Genomic DNA, 23,949 nt, shown 5'->3' with positions numbered 1-23,949 from the left:
TGATAATCATACAAGAGGTTTTATTGACTATAGTGCAGGCTACGCCATGAAGAAGAAACAGTCATTTAAAAACACCACAGACCCTTACATAGCAAAGCTTAAGAAATAAATTAAGACCCCGATCGGGCTGTGCCAGGGAGGATGGGCCTCACTCGCTTCGGTCCTTGGGCTCACGGTATTTCCACTGGATGTAGTCGAAGATGTCCTTCTCACTGTCCACGGGCAGGGGCTCCCCAGCAACGCCTGAAGGAGGGACAAGAGCCTTCCTCATTAGCCAGCTCTGGAGCTCAGTTACAGAGGGGTCAGGGCTGAGAGTCGAATAGGACTTGGTTTCAGAGGGAAAAGAAAATAGTCCACAAGCGACATAAAAAGACCTCCCTCAAGAGCTCCTGTTCCCACCCTTTGAAGTGACCCTACTCCATGACTCTCCTCTCAGCTGGATCTCCCCTGTACCAGAGAAAAGACTCCAGTGAGTTCTCTGCAACTCAGCACGTGGGCCCTGGACCAACAGTACTGGCACTGCCCGGCAGCTTGCTAGCAGGGCAGCAGTTCCGCCAAGCCCACTGAAGTGAAACCTGCACTTAGTGAGGGCCCCACGTGGTCCGCAGACACGCTGACACGTGAGAAGCACAGCCCTCCTTTACAGCTTTAGGACAAAAAGACAAAATTTTCATTCTCCCAGTAGATAACAGTGAACAGTGAAGTAGCTCAATTGTGTCTGACTCTTCGCAACCCCGTAGACTGTAGCCTACCAGGCTCGTCCCTCCATGGGATTCTCCAGGCAAGAATACTGGAGTGGGTTGCCATTTCCTTCTCCAGGGGATCTTCCTGACCCAGGGATCAAACCCAGGTCTCCCGCATTGCAGGCAGAAGCTTTAACCACTGAGCCACCAGGGAAGCCCCCAGATAATAGTAAACCACATAATAAATATATTGTGAAATGTTAACAAGATCTATAAAACAGATAAAGCAATTCTTACCCTTTAAACTTTAAAAGTTTGGAGTCAAAGCTACCAAGTTTGGCCTGACAGTGAAAGGAGTAACACCTGAGTTTGTCAGAAATCTTCGAGATACATTTAAAAAAACAAAAATCCTTTAGATCAATAAGTGTTTTTTCTTTTTTTACTGACCAAGGAAGTAGAAAGAATTTAATCCATTCTAACACAGAAAATAAATCTAAATCTTGTCATCATGAGCTGAAGACCTGGGAACACCTATGGAGCAAAGCTTTCTTTGTTGCCTGAGGGACTAACAATACTAAAGAAACTACAATTAACTGCCATGGTTACTTACAGGCTCTTTAGAAAAACCAAAGTTGCCAAACCAAAGCATCCAGATGACTGGGATTATCTCCGGGCAGACACAAATACTCACCAGTGACGCCCAAGGGACGGATTGTGTATTCATTGATTGTGAAGCCTTTTTCTAGGGCATGAGCTCTCATATTCTTATTGAAAATATCACTCCCAGTGAAATAGAGGACACCGCAGTAATACTGGTCCTTGGGTATCAACCTAAACAAAATAAACAATCAAGCAATCCTTTACTATGCATTTCAAACTTAGCAAAAACAGGACTCATAATAAGTAAGGACTCATAATACAAGCCTGCGCAGTCCAATAACCTGAAGAGGAGACCGTCACCAGGACCATTTAAATGCAGCTAGTTCAGGCTTCAGTAAACTACGCTCGGCAAGGGGTGTGGACAAACCCAAAGGTGGTCTCAGGACCACCTTCCCCAGCGGATCCACCTCATGCTGTGGAAGGCACCCTATCGAGAGGCAAATCCAGAGACAATAAAGCAGATTATGTGGACAGTGTTATTCTTTACATACTTCCAGGCCAAACACTGTCTACTGCAGGGACATATGGCACTTCAGGGGCTTCCCAGGGGGGCGCTAGTGGCAAAGAATCCACCTGCCAATGCAGGAGATCTAAGAGACAGGGCTCAGGAATATCCCCTGAAGAAATGGCAGCCCACTCCAGTATTCTTGCCTGGAGAATCCCAAGGACAGAGGAGCCTGGTGGGCTATAGTCCACAGGGCCACAAAGAGTTGGACACGACTGAAGTGACTCAGCAGCAGCATGGGAATACAGAATGAAAAGGGATCCTGGATATTTATGCAAATTCCAAGATATAGAGAGGGAGGGGGGAAAAGGAGAAAAGAAAGAAGTTAATAGGTCAGCAACAAATTTTGAGCAATACCTGATATCAATTCTCCTGTGTGGATATTCCTTTTCATTGTGTTTACTGGGAAGCTGGCAAACACCCTAAAATGGATATTTAAAATAATGTTTGAAGATTTTTTTTTTAAACTTAAGGCTTAATTCCAATCAAATACTGTTAAGTGTGAAGTTACTTTTGCTTTAAATGGAGGTGGTTTTAGAACTGTGAAGATCTGTAACTTAACTTTTCTATGCTCTGTATGTTATCACCCCCTTCGTACTGTAATACTTCATGATTACTAAAGAACCACAGGAAACAGCAGATGATGGATGGTTCACCTGGCTTTTCTGTGACTCTAAACAAGAAAATAATCAAGGAAAGCATGGAAGACAGAGACCAAAACAAACAGAAAAAGGCAACTTGGAAGAAACAATGATTATTCAGGGAGACAAAAACACAGACAAAAGCTATCAGTAACATTCTTAGATTACAGACATTTTATCCATGATACAAGGACAGAATTCTACAGAAAACTCTAGGAAAAGATTTAAATCAAAATTAAAAATATGATAGAAGAATTTGAAGTTGAAGATATCTTCCAGAAATTAGAGAAGACAGAGAGAGTACAATTAAGAAGAAAATTAAAAGACAGAGGACTGTTTTATTCCTTCTCTATAGGGGCGTTTTCATTATACTTCTGCAGTTTTTAAACAACAATTATCAAGGTCTGTTTTGTTATCTTTTCCTTTTCCAGAAAAATGTGGAAAGTTTATGGGCTGGGCAACAACCCATATGTAAAATATGTAAAAAAGAAAAGCATCACCATTTTTCAAATTTAAAGCTTCAAACGCCACATTCCGAGAAAAATACACACAAGTTACAGGCTTCCGGTTCTGAAGGGCAGTCAAGCTGGTACACACGTCACTAAAAGTCGTATGTTTCACTCAGCAACACATAAAAATCAAAATCTAAAATGGTTATTTTCTCTAGCAACTCCTCTGGCTGAGAGATTAATGAATCCTGTTTATCTTCAAATATGAAACCTACCTTCTAAGAAACTAACAAGTTCCAACTCAACCTTCAGAAGGAATTACCATGAGGCATTACCTTGCGGATATGGAGGTTTGAGCGCCATAGGCAGTGATCCTGCTATTTGTCACATCAGTAAAAGGATTTAATCTAATGGCTTTGTTCCTTTCCTCAAGGCTAAATTTCATTTCCTGCACTTTTTCTGAAGTGATGGTGTTAAAGAATTTCTCTGTATTACTGTAAATTCTTCATTAGAGTGAGTGGTTTAGTTTTGTTTGGCATTTTGATGAGGTAGTTTCGCTGACTGTCTGAAATAAAGTCTTTTCCATTCCTCTAGTGTGGCCAAGGTTTCCTCTATTGTCCCCTGAATCCTCACTGTGATCACAGAAAATCATCTTCTGAGGCCAAACCTGCACAAAAATGCTAAAATCTGAGTGGTACTCATCTATATAAAAAGGTATCTAAATGCAGAGGAAATTGGTTTTTCTTCCAAATGTTATTTTATTCACAGGAAGAATAGTTGAATTAACTAAAGACCATGAGTCCACAAGAAGATCTGGAATAACCCTGACTTTCCTAAGGTTTGATTACTATTAGTTTAAAGGAATTCATGTTTTAAAAATAACTTTAAAAACACAGAGAAGGTTGTATCTTTCAAACTATTTAGTCAGTGATTATAGCAACAAGATATTCTGAAATCAACTGGATCGATATAGAGTGGAGTTTATTCTACTTCATAAGGTGAATTCATTTTGCAGCCAATTTCCTTTCAGAAACCCAGAGATCTTAAAACTTCTTTGGTGATCTTCACTAATGTTCTGTGCCCAGAATCACTGCCCTGACTCCTGCCTGCCTGTCTCTCCCCGCAGAGATCTGCTGGGCTAACTCCCTCACCTCAAGCCTCTCCCTAGCTGTCATCTCAGTAAGGCCATCCTATTTAATACCTTTTCTTGAACTCCCTAGATGGTACTGGTGGTAAAGAACCCCCCTGCCAATGCAGGAGACGCAAGAGAGACGTGGGTTTGATTCCTGGGTCGGGAAGATCTCCTGGAGGAGGGCAGGGCAACCCACTCCAGTATTCTTGCCTGAAGAATCCCGTGGAGAGAGAGGCCTGGTGGGCTACAGTCCATGGGGTTGCAAAGAGTCCAACATGACTGAAGTGACTGAGCACACACTTACTATCTTAACCTACCATGCAACTTACCTACTTAATATATTCACTACTTAATATATTAAGTACTACCTACTTAATACATTCATATTGTTGACAAGCAGTCCCTTCCACGCCCCTCAAATGTAAGGACCACTTAAATTCACTGATCTAGCCCATGCTCCTGGGGCAGAGCATAGAACACTGCGATGCTAACATCGTATTTGGTGAACTGACTGAATACAGCCTTTCATCTGACCGATACCCCTTCTCCCCACTTTGTTCTTTGACAGCACCACCCTCTCTCTGTCCATCCCTTCTGTTCCCCAATTTAATACCTTCTAGACTACTGCCTTCCTCTTTTTATATTATTATTATTTATTACCCTAGTATAACACTCTGTACAACTCTTTAAAAGATTCAGTATCTTCAAAAGGTATTTGTACAGACCCTTCAAAGTTTCCACGCGTATGACCTAAGTCTAACCCGCATGAGAGTCCTTTGACAGAGGGCAAGGACGTCACTTTATAGGTAAGAAAATGAAAGCGGCACAGGAGGAGGGCAGCTTGCCAGCACTGCACGAGGCACTGCCCTGGAGCCCCGGCATCACGCCTCTGTGCCCAGACCTCCTCCCCGCAAGGCAACACGCCCACAGCCACCCCCAGCCCTGCCACCAGGCCAGGCCACTTCTTACTGCCTCCAAAACAAAGCGAGCTGCAGTGCTTCTCATCCTGACAAACAAGAACGGCAAACGTCAAGACAGCAGGCTCACACGTGGCCTTTTCTAAGCTTCAGTAAATACATGAAGCACATGTACGGTGCCCAAACTTTATACACAAACCCACTGAGATGGATGCTTTTGCCACAACAAAAAGGCCTTAGTCTCTTGATCTTACAGTCATTAAAGTCTTCTGTACTTCAAAAGCAAACAAAAAAACTGCTTTCTTATTTCTTAACCTGTTTTCTTCTGGGAATCGGTTTAGGAGGATTTCCTTTCAAGCAAGATCTGTACATGTGTTGCCATGTATATACGAGGATGGGAAGGCAAGAGAGAGCCAAGATTCCCAGCGCTCCAGCCCACAGATGGATGGGGGAGTGGCCCTGCCTTTTACACAGCACAGGTTCTGTAAAGGCTGAACTGGCTGACTGCAGCATCACTGGGGTTTGGCTGCCCACGACCTTCCTAGCAAAGGATGCTCTTCTTTGAGAAGCTACTGGGAATTCCACTACCGTCAGCAACTCTCAGCATTCATGTATGTGGCTGCCCACCTCCCTTTTTGGGTTACACCCAGCCCACCAGCTTGTAATTTGTCCTTGTATCCTTGCTAGCTGGATGACTACAGCCTCTGCTGGTCTTCACTCTGGGTCTCTCTGGGCACAGCAGAATGCTGTTCAGACTGTAAAAAAAAATGCTTCTGCTTTTTCAGTTGAATAAACACCTTCCTGGTGGCTAATTCTGAAAACAGCTGGTGTAGTTCCCCAGGGGACAGCTCAGTGCCTCTCACAAACATGACTACTGCAGGAGGACAGTCAGGCCACAAGAGTTCCCAGAATATGCTCAGGCATGCCAGGACACTTTCTTACTACTTAAAACAAAACAAAACAAAAAAGCCCCAAACTTGTCTCGCATGCATTATTTTTAGAATTTTATCTGACTGAATGTTCTTTAAATATAAGATCTGTGCACATTCATTTTGAGGAAATTAAAGACAAGCCACATTCCAAAGAATGTTCATAGGGCACACACAAACCCTATTTTTATTAATATCTTGGGTGGATACACTTTTGGACACAGAGCTCAAAACCTGACAGACTCAGGAGAATCAATAAAAATTTAATTCCCTAAAACTGATTAGGATTTTTATTTTTACCTTTCCCAAAGTTCTTTTGAAAATATTGATAAAGTGTGGCCAACTTAGACAATATACTCTCATAGCCCATTAAAATCACCATGCCGCACTTAATGACATTCTCGCACAGGTGATTAAATTACACAAGATGGACCATGTGTAAGCGTGTGGTTCCACGGCACAGAGCACATTCACACGGTGTGACCATCACCACCATTCATCTCTAGAACTTCATCACCGTCTGCAGCTGATACCCTGTCCCCGCGGAACACGCACTCCCGTCTCCCTGCCCCCCTGCCCAGGCCCTGGCAACCACGCTCTAGTTTCTAAATGACGTGGTGTTTCAATTTTCTGTCTCAACCATCTCCTCCTACTTTCAGCTAAGACTGTCAAATCTGCACGCTGAGTCTCTTGCTAATTTTAGCCTATCCACGTCCTAGAAGTACAGGCTCCTTCTGTTTGGTTGCACAGCTCACGAAAAGGGGGGCATGGAGAAGAGAGGGTCCACATGCTATATTTAAGGGAGTAACAGACGAAGGTGGCTTGTTACCTTAGCCCTAAGATTTCTACTTGCCTCCAGTTTCTACACAGGACCATTCATTAATCTGTTTTTGATCCATCGGCCATCTGTCCTGAGTCCTTGAGCCTTAATTCCCCAGGAAGACCACAGGATATCACGGTCCGTAGCAGTGGGTTTCTCAGTGATGCTCTGCAGGCGCTGCTCCGCTACCCACCATCTCACACTGCACGGCCCTTCCCCTGGACTTTCCATCACTGACCCTGAATGCCTTCTTTCTTTCGAGCTGTCACAGATAATACTCTTCAGGCAATTCTAATCTCACTTATTAACAGATTTTGAGTCAAAGAATATTTGCTATTTTAGGGAAAAAAAAATAATGTGTCAAAGTCATTATGGATATTTTAAAAAGAGCAGATTATCCCTAATTACCTATTCCATTATCCTGATGAGGGTGAAAGAAAACAGTGGAAAAGCTGGCTTAAGAATCACTATTCCAAAAACTAAGATCATGGCATCTGGTCCCATCACTTCATGGCAAATAGATGAGGAAAAAGTGGAAACAGTGGCAGATACTATTTTCTTGGGCTCCAAAATCACTATGGATGGTAACTGCAGCCATGAAATTAAAAGACGTTTGCCCCTTGGAAGAAAAGCTATGACAAACCTAGACAGTACATTAAAAAGCAGAGACATTACTTTGCTGACAAAGGTCTGTATAGTTAAAGTTATGGTTTTTCCAGTAGCCATGTATGGATTTGAGAACTGGACCATAAAGAAGGCTGAGCACTGAAGAACTGATGCTTTCTAACTGTGGTGCTGGAGAAGACTCTTGAAAGCCCCTTGGACTGCAAGGAGATCCAACCAGTCAATCCTAAAGGAAATCAATCCCAAATACTCTTTGAAAGGACAGATGCTGAAGCTGAAGCTCCAACACTTTGGCCACCTGATGTGAAGAGCTGACTCACTGGAAAACATCCTGGTGCTGGGAAAGATTGAAGGCAGGAGAAGAGGGTGACAGAGGATGAGATGGCTGGGTGGTATCAGTGACTCAATGGACATGATTTTGAGCAAAATACGGGAGATGGTGAAGGACAGGGAAGCCTGGTGTGCCGCAGACCACAGGGCTTCAAAGAGTCACAACTTAGTGACTGAACCACCACCGCTGCCTATTCCGATGGCACAGGTTATTTACAAATGGGGCATGTTGAACAAACTCTTCACTAAAATATTCTCAGGCTAGAGAATATGTCCCCTCTAAGGACCAGGATGCCCTGTTTACTGATGGACACTAAGCTACAGTGAGGTCACACCCAGAACAGTTACTTGTTTTTCAAAGGTGTTAACCCAGGCGAGTACTCACCATGAACTTCGTTTCACCCTTTGACAGAGTGTCTGTGATAAAACAGACCTTTTGTAGCTGTTCCACAACACGATGCAGCAGTTTGGGCTGTAGAATCACAATCAGGGATAAGAAAAAAAAGCAATTACTCTCTTAGAGCAAGAAAGCATTTTTAACATGAGATTTCTGATGCTCTCCGCATAAATGCCTAGTTTTCCTATGCTCTGACGACTTTTTCTTCTAACAGAAAATTCACCTTATCAAATGAAACCACTGCTTTTCACGAATACCATGACACCTCCAAACAGACATCATTTGTCTTTACCTGTTTCATAAACAAAAAGTTACCTGCTTATCTTTAAAAGGTATATATTCCAAGATAAAAAACATTTGCCTTCATGGGTCTTCTAACAGAGGTAAAGTTTCTTAATACAATATTTCTAATAGCAAAATACTTCTATGTTAAAGCTTGAATATTATACTGGATATTTCTAAAGTATCTATGCTAGGCAATAAATAATTCTGGAAGTATCTTACTAAATTTCATCTCTTTCAAATATTAGGCAGTTTTGTCAGTTCTCTGTGGAAAAACAATACGCATTCCTTTCAACAATTTACTTATTGCCTTTCACAGAATTCAATCAGTACAAAGTGATTCAACTGACTTTCAGAAAGATTAAAACAAAAACTCATTCTGAAAATATCCAACTATCTCTTAGAAAATGATATTCATTGCTGTGAGGACTGATCACCTGTGCCTATAAGTTCTGAGGTACCTGTTTGGCTGACTCAGAAGTAAAGCTTGGATGGGTGAGAAGGACATCCATGTCACCACTTGACTCTGCACCTATAACAGCAAAAAACATGTACGGAGTTTCCCTTGTAAATGTATCAGTGAGGCAAATATTGAACTGAGGTGATGACACATAGAAGAGTCTTACTTCTTACTGCTTAACTTTCTATTTCACTGTGTTTCACACTCAGAATTAGTTAAAAGACTTCAACTTTCTGTCCAAGTAATCAGGTTTATTGATGTAAACACCAGAATCTCGGATAACAACAGTAACTGACATTAGATATGCATTGTATACAATTAGTTATAAGTTATTAAAAATGCAACTAAGAAACTACTCAATAATGATGATAAAAACAATATTTAAATATAGCTTTAAAATACATCTATGAACACTAAATAAATATCTAAGACTCTCGAACAAACAATATAACTCTGTATTAATCAGAAAATTCACTTCAATTCATACGAATACATTCATTTAAAGAATATTGGTAACCATTACTACTATGATATCATAGATGAGAATGCTAGACGATCTGAGCATCTGCCCAGAGAATTTCTGACAGCCTATTACCACTTCCTAACCAAAACTCTAGAGGTGGCCACGGATTTAGTCAGACATCTATTCCAAAGTTTATATAAAGTTTTTCAATTTCAACTTTTTAAGATAACAGGGGTAAACTAGGTTGGACCATAAAGAAGGCTGAGCACCAAAGAATTGATCCTTTTGAACCATGGTGTTCAAAAAGACTCTTGAGAGTCCTTTGGACTGCAAGGAGATCAAACCAGTCAATCCTAAAGGAAATTAGTCCTGAATATTCATTGGAAGGACTGATGCTGAAGCTGAAGCTCCAATACTCTGGCCACCTGATGCAAAGAGCGGACTCATTAGAAAAGATCCTGATGCTGGTAAAGACTGAAGGCAGGAGGAGAAGGCGATGATAGAGGATGAGATAGTTGGATGGCATCACCGATTCAGTGGACGTGAGTTTGAGCAAGCTCTGGAAGCTGGTGAAGGACAGGGAAGCCTGATGTGCTGCAGTCCATGGGGGTCACAAAGAGTTAGACACAACTCATCAAAAATAACAATTTAAAATTTTAGGTTACCCTTCCAAAATTTTGGATTGAGTGGTTCTTACTTTGCTCATATTCACATAGTAAATCAAGATCTAAAGAACTTGGTTGTTTTGAGAATGGTTTTAAACTGGTGTTCCTGAGACATTAAACTTTGATTCATTATAGAAAACTTTGAAAATTAAAGTAAAACAAGAAGCAAAAAACCTACCCACAGCTTCACTAGTTTCTGGCCAGACAACAACTACTAGTATTTAATATACGTAAAATCACGCTGTGTGAGTGCTAGGTCACTTCCGTCGTGTCCGACCCCTGTGGCGCTATGGACTGACTGCAGCCTGCCCCCTCTGTCCATGGGGGTCTCCAGGCAAGAACACTGGAGTGGACCGCCTGCCCTCCTCCAGGGGGTCTTCCCGACTCAGGGACCAAGCCCGTGTTTCTTATGTCCTTGCATTGGCAGGCAGGTTCTCTGTAATATTATAATAAAATTATTTTATAAATTTTATTAAAACTGGTCATCAAAAAAGCCCATGCTGGACTTCCCCAGTGGTCCAGTGGTTAAGAGTTCGCCTGCCAATGCAAGGGACATGGGTTTGATCCTGGTCTGGGAAGATCCCACAGGCCACGGGACAACTTAGCCCGAGTGCTACAACTACCGAGCCTGCATGCCTAGAGGCCATGCTCTGAGTGGCCCCCACGCGCCGCAACTACAGAAAGCCACGTGCAGCAATGAAGACCCAACACAGCCCAGAAACCAGAACAGCAAAAAAACAAACCCATCCTATCAAAATCAGGATGAACTTCCTCTAATTTACTCATATATCCCCAATTATAAACAAATAAACTTAGCTAAAACTACGAGGTCTTAGCAAATCTATGAAGTTATGGAAATTACACCTTTTTAATGCATGTTTTTTGTATACATTAGCAATTTTAACATCAAGGCATGAATAACCTAAGATTAGGAAGTATGTTACCTCTTCTGAAACTGCCACAGACTGTAGCAATGTATTCAGAATCCACTTTTTTAACTTCACTTAGTACAATATCCTAATAGAAGAAAAATTAAGTTAGTATTCTAAAAATGGCTTTTCACCAAGTGACATTCTCAATTCTATTTAAAGAATATAATTCAGGGCACTCTTACTTGCATTTGTAACATTTCTTCACGTGGAATTCTTTTCTCAAAGTCCTCAAAATATCTATAAAGACAGAATAAGTAGACAAAAGATTTTTTGTAAAATTTAAATCTTAACATTAAACTGTTTACCTTATTGAGCATCTTTACACAAGCAGATGTTTAAAAAATCAAGACTAAAATTCATTAAGAGCAGCAAAATTGGGGGGGGGGGAGGTGGTATGAGGAAAGGTTTACTCCTTAACTTGGATCAATCCCTAAGTGTCACACTTAGTGATACTGCAGATATTCCATTCAAACTTATTTTAAATAAACTTCACATTTCAAGAGTAAATAAATATATTTAAGTTTAGTATGGATTCAAGTTAGAGTGCTCCCTACTGGCAAATTCAGGGATTGCAATTTACTGCTTTTAAATCCTGAAAAATACTTGTATAAATATTTTAAAATATGATCCTATAGTATGGATGAACTGAGACAACATTAAGTGAAAGTCAGTCACAAAAGACAAAATACTATATTATTTCATTTACATGAAATATCCAGAATAGCCAAATCTATAGACACGCAAAGTAGAATAGTGGTTGCCAGGGGCTAGGGCAGCTGGGGAGAAATGGGGAGTGACCACTAATGGGTTTGGGCTTTTCTGGGGATAATAAAAATGCTCTAAAATTGACTATAGTGATGGTTGTACAACTCTGGCAATATACTTCAAAAACTCATTGACTTATATACTTTTAAGTGGGTAAACTATATGGTACATGAAACGATATTTCAGTAACGTTATTAAAACATTGTTGTTGTTCAGTCACTAAGCTGTGTCCGACTCTTTGCGACCCCATGGACCCCAGGCTCGTCTGTCCATGGGATTTTCCAGGCAAAAATAACTGAGTGAGTTGGCAACCCAACTGAGTGGGTTGCCAACTCCTTCTCCAGGAGATCTTTCCGGACCAGGGATCAAATCCACTTCTTCTGCACTGGCAGGCAGATTCTTTACCACTGAGTCTTATCTTAGTATTAAATAACATCCAAGAATGATAAACAAACTGTTCAAAACCAATTCTCACAACAAGCAAGTTCTTCAGAAGATGTCCATTTACTATATAAGTGCAAAGAGAGTGGGAACCACACCATCTTGATGTCTCACTGATTTGAAGTTTTGGAAGGTCAGGATAAATTTTCAAATACTGTGCTAAGGCATTATCAGGCGAGTTCAGAAAGTTATTAGGACTGAATGGCCAACAAGACAATACAAGATCAGAGGAGATATAAGCTTATGGGTAGATATAGCTAATGCACTATGTGCTGTAAATAGTTGGAAGGGGGGAGGGTCTGTATTTCGCATGTGACAAAAGAAATTACCCATGCTGACAGATGATATATCTACTAGTTATTCCAGTTCTGTTATTTAGGTGTTTGGGTTTTTTTCCTATTCCTTTTTTAAAAAATTAAGTGTTTCACGGTCATGGCCCATCTTCTCAGGTAGACTAAAATTCTTGAGAGCTACACTGAACTTGTTTGTATCCTAACCTCATGCCAAGTGCCGTGCTTTCAACAATGTATGCAAGAAATAAACACCCTGACTGACTGACGCCCTCCATTCTGCGCATTCTAAGAGGAAGTTCTCAGCCAAAGGAAAGGGAATGAGGGAACCCCCCCACACACACACCATGTGTAAATACAGCGACACCGTCTACAGGAGTATGCAACAACCTTAACGTTTCTGAATAGTAAAATGATTTGTGTTTAGCTAAGTCTGAAAACTTATGCAGTACAGAAGAATGGCTATAATTTTTTTTACTTTTACACTTCAAGTGTCAAAAGAAAATTTGCTATCTTACTTTAGCCCAATTCGTTGATGATGGTTCAATTTATCTTCATTTTTTCTGAGATCTGTATAGAAGATAAATAAAGTTAAGGTGCTAATTTCTGGGGAAAAAACATTTTCCAATTTGGGGGAAAAAAATGCTAAATTCAGTGATCCTTTCTTCAAAGGACTACCTACAGAAACACATTGTAATGACTTTGAAAAGACAATGAAAAAAACTTTCAGATAGTAAGGACTTGATGAAGGTGACTTCATGTCAATGTAGTAAAACCTAACAGTTGATTTCATAATCATTTTTATTTACTGAGTCAAAATTTCAATTATAGTTATATAAAACAGTACAAAAAACATATCAAGATCATATAAAATTTCACTGAATACAGCAGAAAGCAGCCTTGTAAGGACCTTCTATTGTTGTTCAGTAGCTAAGTTGGGTCCAACTCTTTTCAACTCCATGGACTATAGCCTGAAAGGCTCCTTTGTTCATGGGGTTTTTCTGGCAAGAATACTGGAGTGGGCTGTATTTCTTCCTCCAGGGAATCTTCCTGGACCAGGAATTGAACCCACGTTTCCTGCACTGGCAGGCGGATTCTTTAGCACTGAGCCACCAGTGGTGGCCATCACCCTTCTAAGGACTTATATTGCTTAACTTATGATTAACAGCAGCTGCAGAAGTTCATTCACACTGTTCATTTGTTCATTCATTGTTCATTCACTCTTTCAGTGAATTAATATTCTTTGTGTACTGATTTGTGCAGCCACTGTGCTAAAAATTCTGTTGAAAGGAGAAGTATTATTGTCATGTTTTAATCAGAAAAACTGTCACGTCTTAAACTGGATGGTCCCTTCATGGGCACAAGCACAGGCATGAGCTTGTTAAAGAAATGGCAGGGTAAGTATGCTTCAGAAGCAATTCCTATGGTCACCGCTGGGCTTTCCTGGGGGCTCAGTGGTAAAGAATCTGAGTGCCAATGCAGGAAACACGGGTGCAATCCCTGAGTCAGGAAGACCCCCTGGAGAAGACAATGGTTACCCACTCCAGTATTCCTGCCTGGGAAACCCCGTGGACAGAGGAGCCCGGGGGCTACAATACATGAGGTCGCAAAGAGTGGGACACAGCTTACCGACCGAACAACAACAAAATGGTCACCTTATGCTCACAAATTCTCTCTGGAGACACAAAATGGAGAAAGATAAGCACCTCTATGACACATTGAGCATGAAATATTTATCATAGTTTTGTGCACACAAAAAAAATTAAGTATATGACTGAAAATGCAATAGAAATATTGAGTTTGTTATATGTATATAGAGAGATCCAACAGCTATTACATTACGTATCTGTGAACAGTGAAATAATCGAAAACCATCACTGTAGATCCTCGACACTACCAAGGGATGCAACTGAATACCTAAGAGGAATAAACTCTTGGCCTCTTTAACCAATATTTTACTCAGATAAACGATATATGCCACACGCAGAAAAGCACTAACCCTCCATGAGATGCAGGTATAGAACAAGTTCACTCTTAGCTATGAGAGTCACACAAATTCTCAATAGTATGACTAATTAGTCATACCTTTTAAGAGTCAGTTATTGTTTTTAGGTACCAAGCACTTTGCTAAGTTTTTACAGACATTACTGCATTAAATCACATGAGATATTATGAAACTATTTTGTAGCTGAGAACCTGAAGCATCAGTCATCTATTCTAAGAAACTGGTGGAAACTGGATGCAATCCCAGGTCAGGCTCCAAAATCTCTGTCCACCTATTAGGGTTGCTTATAAATAGTTGAGCCCACATATATTAATGCCCAAATGCCACAGATGGGCTGTAATGAATCAATATAGTACATACCCTTGAAAGCATGAAAAGAGAGATTATGTTTAAAAGATTGCTATATTAGGTTTAATGAAAATGTTTTACAATTACTTGACTTCTATTTTTATCACTTCTTTGAAAGCAAAAAATCCTTCAATAAGAATTCCAAGCCTCTTAACAGAATTTTTCTCAATATACATGACTTGGCTTTTAGGCTGAATGTACAGGATTTCAATGGTCTAAAATTTTATTAAAGGAACAAAAGCAATTTAAATCATCTAAAAATCTGCAAGTGAAGCTACTGTCTTTGAACCAAGATGCCACCTCTTGCTCTTCTTGATTTTCTTCTGAATTATAGACCACAACACAGTTAAAATCAGAATATAAACTACACTTTACATCTATTCTTTATCGTATAGTTAAAAAGAAAATCTTATCATTCATATCTCCCTGCAGTAGGAGATGACAACCTACTCCAGTATTCTTGCCTGGAAAATTCCATGGACATAGGAACCTGGCAGGCTGCAGTTCATGAGGTTGCAGAGTCAGACAGGACTGAGGACTGAGCATGCACATCATTCATATCTACTAACTGAGAAAGGTTTCTTTTCAAGTTTCAGTTTCTGAGAGCATCACCTGTCCTTCAGGACCATATCTGACCTGAAATTAGTGACCAACTGTACAGACTCACCTTCTAATGTCTTAATTCCTTCATCTACAAACTTCCTTGCAGCAGATGGACTACAAAGAAAGAAAAGCATCATCTCAATATCAAGTGAAACTCAGGATCCTTATAACAAATAACCAGTAATGTTGTCTCTTGTCAAACACAAAAGTTACTGGTGAGCTAAAAAAGACCCGCTAAACTATTGTGTGGTTTCTTTGTGAAAGTCGCTCCATCGTGTCCGACTCTTAGCGACCCCATGGACTATACAGTCTGTGGAATCCTCCCGGTCAGAATACTGGAGTGGGTAGCCTATCCTTTCTCCAGGGGATCTTCCCAACCCAGGAATTGAATTGGAGTCTCCTGCACTGCAGGTGGATTCTTTACCAGCTGAGCTACCAGGGAAGCCCAAAAGCCCAAAGTGGTTACTTTGGCAATGTTCAAATTCTTGAAGCCTTAATCTAGGAAGACAGTCATGAACTTAGACATGAAAAAGATGTCCAAGCAGCTAGGTGTCATAATGCCTATGTACTTTACTCATAAACCAGACATACAGGCCCTTGAAAACTATTCATTCTTACAAATGAGATTTAATAAGGGCTTATTACAGATACTCCAGGTGCTGAAACGACTGCAGGAATAAGACAAGTAGGGGCTCCGCTCTTACCTACTGACACTCCAGTGGGTGGTGAATGACAATAAACAGATACATAAACAAAGAAAATACCAGGTAGATGAATTGGAATAGGGTACTATGACAGAGTGGCTGGTCTTCTTTAGATTGGGTGATGAGGGAAGGCCTCTCAGATGATACATAAACTGAGATTTCAATGATAAAGAGCCTTGGTACAGAAACTGTGTGGCACAGAAACTGATATTCATGTCAGGAAGGCAACATGGCACTGAAATAACATATCTGAATTGAAAGCCCTGAGACCTAGGTTCTGATTCTGACCCTGCCACAGCTACCTCGGTTTCTGTACTCAGCTTTCTTGCCTGGAAAGAGAACAACGTAACAGATGCTCTGTAAAACAAATACTAACATTTTATATTGATCATTGTTTTGGGGCCCCAAAGAGTTATGCTCCTTTTCTATATACTAGGTTTAGGAATTTGATATATTTAAAATAACTTTTACCGAAAATGTTGCCATTAAGAAACAATCACCATAAACCTATGCTTCAATCTATCAAGACAACAGTTAACTAAAGTGCTGTAGTCCTAACATTTTGGTGTTAATCTTTACTCTGTTGAGTATCAAATTTAAGATAAAGGTGCCTCCATTAAGAAATGACTGCTTGTTCCAAACTCATATGCACTGTGCTACCGGGAAAAAAAAAAAAAAGCATTTTAAATATTTAACAGACTCAAACTAGATTCATCAGGGAGCTGACAGGGGCCTTGAATGACGCTCTTAAAGTCGAGGCAGCAACTGAAGAACCAGCTTCAAACATGTAAAATGTGAAAGAGGGAAGTACGCGGACAAAGGCACAGAGGCAGAAAGGTACAGCTTTGAAATGGAAACAGGAACTTCTTCAGTTTGGCTGACACACAAAAACTTAAACCAACCCTATGACTGTATCTGCTTAAAAAAGAATTCTTACCCAATGCCACTAACTCGAGTCAGGAAATTGATGGATGAACTCGTATCATCCTGCCGAATCTTAAAGGGGAAAAAAAAAAAAGTCTAACAATGACTTAGGAATGCTTTGAAGACTCAAACGATCTTATTAGAAACACACTAGTCTGCTAAGAGACTTACTAAGGGCCATTACATTTGCCTGGATAACCCGTGCAGAAGCATTCACGCACAACCTCAGTGGTTACACGTGAGTGAGAAAGCAGATGAGGATAGCTCATTTCTCATTCATCCAGTATTTTTTAAAGGTTTATTCATAAAAGACCAGAAGTAATACAAAGTAATACAATTACTATCATCAGAATAAAATAAAACCATAAAAAATGCTTGGGAGGATTTAAGGATAAAAACTCTAAAAGATAACAATCACTTAGTCTAAGTTTATAATCTCCCTTCTAACTGGTAATGAAAATAAAGAAATAATTCTACTACAGAGGCAAACAGTCTCTTAAATGTCACATAAAATAAGTGAACATTTTAGAGGAGAGATATTTAAAATTTAAAATACAGGACACTTAGAGAGCCATAAACTGCTCCTTCCTTAACCTACTGGGTCTCAAGGAGGGGGATGATTTCACTACTCTGCAATGGTGCTACATGATAGCTGTCATAATTATCAAATAAACAAATAAGCAAAAATTTTTACCTTTTCCAGTTTACGCAATTTTCCAGTAGCTAAAAACTCATCAATTTTTTCAGCAATTTTTGTTCCTACTCCAGGCTACATAGAAAATAAAAAATACAAAAGTCACATAAATATAATGGTTACCAAATCACTAGAAGATAAAGTAAAAAATGAGAAATGAAAAACCAATGACCACTACATGATCGTACTTCAAAGGACACAGGTAATTGAGCACCACTAAAAAATATATATATACTCTCCCAAAGACAAAATGCTTAAATGACTGCCAGAAGAAAAGCCCTAATGAGACAATTCTAAATGACTCTTGCTTTTTAAAAAATTAACTTTTGTTGTAGAAAAATTAGAAACTACAGAGCTGAATAAAGAAAAATATTAGCATCATTTGTTAATTTCATCACTCTGAAAATTAAAATAAACTATAATCTTCCCACTTAACATCTGCTATATACTGACTTTTCTGCAGTCAGTATATACATATACATTCATATACATACATAGACAAAGTTATCTGTATATGTATATAAACAAGAGTATATACATGTATGTATATATACCTTCCTTTTTCTTACAAAAATAGAATCACACTGCTTTGTAAAGTGCTTTGACTTAAAAATACATCATGAACAAATTTATGTACCAATAAATAAATATAACTACAACCACTTTAATGACTTCATAGTGTATCACTGTATGAATGTATCATCATTTACTTAAAAATGCCCTGTAGGAGAACATTTGGATGGCTGAATTTCTGATATTACAACAATGCTGTTGTGGACTTCCTCTGGAACAGAGGAAGCTTTCTCAAGCTTCTGCATACCCCAACACCACCTGGGAAAGTGTTAAAACACAGCATGCCATGTCCCGCCCTAGAGTTTCTGATGCAGCAGACTGCATTTCTAACGAGTTCTATATTCTTAATTGATTTAATGTTTAAATAAGTGTCCAAAGACCACTGAATGCATAGTCAAGATCTGAAAATAGCAAATATAGGTAGGAGTGAATAAAAGAAGTAGAACAAAAAGGGGAAACTGCTTGCGTTTCTCATCTCTTAAAGCAAAAGATACATACAGATCTGAAGCAATTTTAGCCTAAGCTACTTTCTAAATCTAACATTAAGGAACAAAAGGCAAAACTCTCATTCTGGAAATTTCAAGTTTCTAGATTACTGAGAAGCACTCACATGCGCCAGAGAGTAGGTCTGTGCTTTTTAAATTTACAGTGAAAATCCAGTCTTATGCAAAAGTAAATTTGGATATTTCTACATTTTTGTTAAGAGATATACCATGGGCTCAGATTTGGGATGAGATGCATCAAAACTTGTCAAAAGTTTGCCTCTAATAAATGAGCAGGCTATCTGCAATTACCATAAAGAAAGAAATTCAGTGGTGATAAAAGGGAAGCAGAAGTGGTAAAACTGAGTCAGTTCACCAAGAGAGAAACTCAGAATTAAAGTCTAAGGTATTTAAAACTTGTTAGGCTAGTCTGTTTGGGGAGGATTTACCGAAGTTGAGAACTATTAATGGCACAAAGGATTTAAAACCCCTGAGCGTAACTTGTGAGTAATAAACGAAAGGTGAACACGTGACACATAATTAATGCGGATCTGTCACTCAGTCATAAGATGTGTAAGACTGATGGCAACGTTATAACTCTGAAAAGTGAAATAAAGAGCAGTTACAGGCTCTTATGAGAAAATTAAGGACAGTCAGATACTAATACCGAAATTCTAGAGGGCTTTTGTGAGACCTACACAGGTAGGTAAAGAATAAAATAAGGTGGCAACTTCTTAAAAGTCATGCCAGTTTGACATTTTTAACAACAAAATGCATAAGATACGGTCCTTAATCTTGAGGAACTTAGAATCTTTTATCAATAGGAGGACTTCCCTAAGATATTCTTAGCGATGTTATGCAAATTAACAAGAGATGCAGGTGACGCTACTAGAAACTGTAACACCGCCAGCATACTGGGCTTCATGGAAATTACAGAGAGCAGGGCTAAATGCCATGCTGTGCAAAGGGGCTTAATCATGGCTCATTACTAGTAAGTAAGAGCTCCCTGGGAACAGTAACTCTAACTCACATAAATCCCTGTAAGTGGGGATCAGAAGGAATAGCGAGTGAGCAGATATGCTAGTCCCAATCTGTTACCACACTCTTCTTAAGGACTAACTCTCAAGATGAAAATCAATGTGAAAATGAACACACATGTACATGGCAAAGTAAAAGAAAATGGTAATTACATATATTAAAAAAACTTTTTAACCCACCCCCTCCTCCAATAAACACACGTGGAGCTTGAAAAAGTTTGCTTGAGATAGCATTAATATTATTCCAAGAAAGCAGTGAAATTTGCCTGCCTGGGCCAAGGGCAGTTTCGGAGGCAAATTTTGTTTTGTGGGGAACCACCAAACCGGTACACGGGTGAACTCTTCGACCAACTTCCTCACTAAACTTACTAGTTTCTTTGCTTCCGCTCCACTCTTTATTTTGTGTGGGTACTTTGCTATCACAGATGCTGCTTTTCTACAAGGGGAAAAAAAAGAAAAAAAGGAAAACCAATTAGAAATCCAGTGAGGTAGTTCATTTTTCTTATACATACAAGCAAATAAGCAGCTTAAACTTTCACCAAGACAACTAATTTCCCACATCTGTGTAAAACTTAAAAAACTCAATGAGCTGACAGATCACCCACAATCTCTAACTTTTAGAAGTATTCTGAAGATCTTCACATTTGAGAATAACACAAATTTAATCGCATATGTAAAACTAGGGTGATTTAGGAAACCAGTAGTCTTTCCCTTTGGGGATTAAATGGAAAACATCATCAAGCTTTTTTTTAAAATAGCTGTGCTGTTCTGTGTGCAGTTGCTCAGTCGTGTCTGACTCTATACGTACATATATACACTTATATGCCGTGTGCTAAGGCACTCAGGCGTGTCCGACTCTTTGTGACCCCGTGGACTGCAGTCCACCAGGCTCCTCTGTCCATGGGGATTCTCCAGGCAAGAATACTGGAGTGGGTTGCCATGCCCTCTTCTCAACCCAGGAATTGAACCCAGGTCTCCCACATTGCAGGCAGATTCTTTACCGTCTGAGCCACCAGAAGTGAAGCGAAGTGAAAGTCGCTCAGTTGTGTCCAACTCTTTGCGACCCCATGGACTACACAGTCCATGGAATTCTCCAGGCCAGAAACCTTGAGTGAGTAGCCTTTCCCTTCTGCAGGAGATCTTCCCAACCCAGTGATCAAATCCAGGTCTCCCGCATAGCAGGTGGTTTCTTTACCAGCTGAGCCACCAGGGAAGCCCTTAAAATAGCTAGTTTTTAGAAACTGTTCATAATAATCTTTCACAAAAAATGTGCAGCTAGTAATATTCAAACTACTACATACAAAACTGGCTCATGGATGGTTATTTTAAAATTCATGGCTTAAAACTGTATTCCCCTGTGTCCAGGTGGGAACCAGTTGTTTTTTCATCACTCTCGTTTCAGAGCACTGACTTGTGATCCTTGCCATCTCTACACATGCCCCGTTCAGTAACCTGGTGACAGACGGGGTCCACCCTGGGAGCCCACTGATGGTATCCTGTCTGTAATTTCAATGCTAAATGTAGGTGAGCACTGATGCCCATACAGAGCAGCGCTTCTAAGTCTGAAGCATAAACACTGGATAGTCCTTGGCCCTTAGTTTTTCATTCTATTCTAGCACATGTAACCTTTAGACCTGGATTTCTTCTGACTTCTCTATTAGCATATTACTGATAATGAGTCTGGAAAGGTAGGTTGAGTGCAATCTGTGGATGAAATTGTTCCAGCAAAGGCAAGTGGTGCCACATAATCAGCACTATGGCACAAAGCCTGAAAGGGGAGAAGGGTTAACTGTGAAAGGTCTCTGTATGCTTGGTGCTTCGGGGCTTTGTTAGAGGGGAGAGAGAATAGTTACCTATTTAATGTGGGAGAGTGACAAGACCAGACAGCTATTTTCAAGAGAATACTTTGGCCACATCAAAAGAAACGTGTATGGGGAATTGGTGAGGTGGGGAGGAGCCTTCAGGGGTGTAGGGCATCACCTGCTTTTCCAGACTTATTTCCCACTCAGACTATATCCCATAAACAAACTGAATTACTGACTCCCTAGAAAATGAAATACCCCTCATGTCTCAATGCTGTGGTTCACTTTGTTTCCTTTCTCTAGAGAGTTCTTTCTCTCACTTATCTCCCACTTTGGGCTCCTTCAAGACCAAACACCACCTCTCTGAATCTGCTAAGACTCAAACAGAATATAGGGTTGGATATCTCTCTAATTTTCAGATTATCAAATGTCTGGACTACAGTACAATTACTTTACCTAGAAATTCATAAGAGGTAAAGAAAGGGAGTGTAAACAGTTTTTAGTTATATTGAGTGGGAAGGAAAGAAGGAAGATGAGTTTAGTTTTGAAAGGGTAGAGACAAAGGTAATATAGGCTTGAAAACCTGGAGAAAACGTCTGTGAACACAGATCTGGAGTCATGGTCTGGTATTCAAAGCCAAGAACGGTAAGACTGCCAACTACAGAACTGAGAAAAAAGGACTAAGGGCATTAAAAGGTAAGAAAGAACAGAAGGTTGTGCCATTATAGAAGTCACGGTGAACGTCAATGAGAGTTCAGTAAGATGAGATGTGGGTGAGAGGCTTTTAGAGAAACAGCAGGAAGGAAATTACACTGCAATGAGATAAGGAATGGCTGGGGATGCAGAAAACCAGACAAGGAACACAGATTATTCAACGTTAACTGTAAAGTGGAGAAAAGAGAAAGGTGCTAGCTCAAGGGCTGAGGAAAGTGAAAAAGACTGCTTTGTTGTTCTTAAGAGTTGAGGAACTGGACATGCTTCCAGGTTAAGGGTACAGAAGTAGATGGATGGGGCATTAATGGTCGGGATAAGGGCCCTGGTGAAATGGACAAGGATGAGATCCAAAAAGTGACAGAACACATACTGACCGACCAGATGGAAACATTCCCTTGATCCACATCCATTTCACAACACAGGCCTCACTGTCTTTCATTAGGGCTTGAAATCAAACTGCATTTTCAGTAATTCATATTTGTTGATGGGGAAAAGTATGTATTAGCCTATTTTCAATCAGAACAGGGAACCAATCAAAACGGATCCTACAGAGCTCTGCCAATTCTCCCAGAAATATCGCAGGAAAGTGCCACCAGAGTCAATACCCTCAGTTCTTGCTTTTTTTTTTTTTCCTCCTTATGCAGATGGTTCAAATGTCCACGGGGACCCTCATTCCCGTCAACTGCCACACATCCCAGAACGCATGCTACCAGAGAATGCTTGCACCGTCCCACCTGTAGGCATTGTATTTGTGGATAGCCTGGTTCACGTTCTTCTCAAAGTTTGCGAGTTCTGAAAAGGCAACAAGAGGTCCGGGTGAACAAGAGTCCCGAGTAAACAAACAAGAACCGAGTTTCCTGGAAGGAGGCGTTAACAACCTCTTAAAGGAACAGTGATCCCCCGCGGGCACACCAGCTCAAGGCAGCCCAAGAGCGACTCGACGGTCCCCAGCAGCGCTGACAACCGGCCACCGGCGGCAGAGCGAAGGCCGGCACCGAAGACCCCGCGCTGCGGGCGGCCGGCTCGTCCTGGGCTGTCAGGACGGCAGGGAAGGTAGGGAAGGCGGCGGGGAGGCAGCAAAGGAGAAAGACGGCGGCGCCCGGCGGACTAACCTGTGAGCATGTCGGTGATGCCCCCATTGAGAGTCTCCTGCGGCGCCTTCCGTTTGCTCATGGCGGCCCGCGCCAGAGGACCACGGAGAGCTCACCGCCCAGGACGGCCGCCTCTCCCAGCTCTGAGGAGACGCCGGGACTCGCCGAGGGGGCAGGACCAGCCCAGCGGCGGCGAAGCCAGCGCGACCGGCTGAACAATGGCCTCCTCTGACAGGGGGCGCGGTGCGCGGCGCTTGCGTGACGTCACGCTCTGGGGGCGGGGGCCCAGGCGCTACTAGAGGCACCATCCGAGCCTCGTGGGTGGGGCCGTGGTTAGGGGCGGGGCAAGGGGCGGGGCTTGCACGGCGAGCCAGCAAATGGAATCTGGAGTGCGCGGGACCAGGAGGAGAAAGCCGGAGCGGAGCTTCGGTGTGGAGGTGGGGATCTGGGTGCCTCGGGATTACAAGCCAGTGGGGTTTCTCTGGGAAGAACTGGATTCCTGACGTAAGGCGTTGGACCTGTCTCCCCGGTACATTTCTCTGCAATCCTCCCCCTAGGAGGGGAAGTCGGGTTTTGATTCTTAAGTC

At 41.0% G+C, this 23,949-nt stretch overlaps 1 protein-coding gene across 1 annotated transcript; it reads right to left on the bottom strand.

Moving 5' to 3' along the window:
• On the bottom strand, positions 1-23,607 carry POLB (DNA polymerase beta). The gene is made up of 14 exons (XM_065947107.1): positions 23,384-23,607; positions 23,006-23,063; positions 20,125-20,191; positions 17,664-17,738; positions 16,983-17,041; positions 15,406-15,455; positions 12,904-12,955; positions 11,072-11,126; positions 10,902-10,974; positions 8,831-8,901; positions 8,076-8,162; positions 2,206-2,270; positions 1,375-1,514; positions 1-243 (listed from the first exon to the last, which is right to left on the bottom strand). Exons 1-14 carry the CDS (start codon positions 23,442-23,444, stop codon positions 149-151), a joined length of 1,008 nt encoding a protein of 335 aa, XP_065803179.1. The 5' UTR covers positions 23,445-23,607; the 3' UTR covers positions 1-148.
• Positions 23,608-23,949: the final 342 nt, after the last annotated feature.

This window comes from Muntiacus reevesi, chromosome 10 (genome assembly GCF_963930625.1).
Source record: "Muntiacus reevesi chromosome 10, mMunRee1.1, whole genome shotgun sequence".
Classification (NCBI taxonomy): Eukaryota; Metazoa; Chordata; class Mammalia; order Artiodactyla; family Cervidae; genus Muntiacus; species Muntiacus reevesi.
Note: the sequence above shows the minus strand (reverse complement) of the source record. Positions and strands in the feature narration are given on the sequence as shown.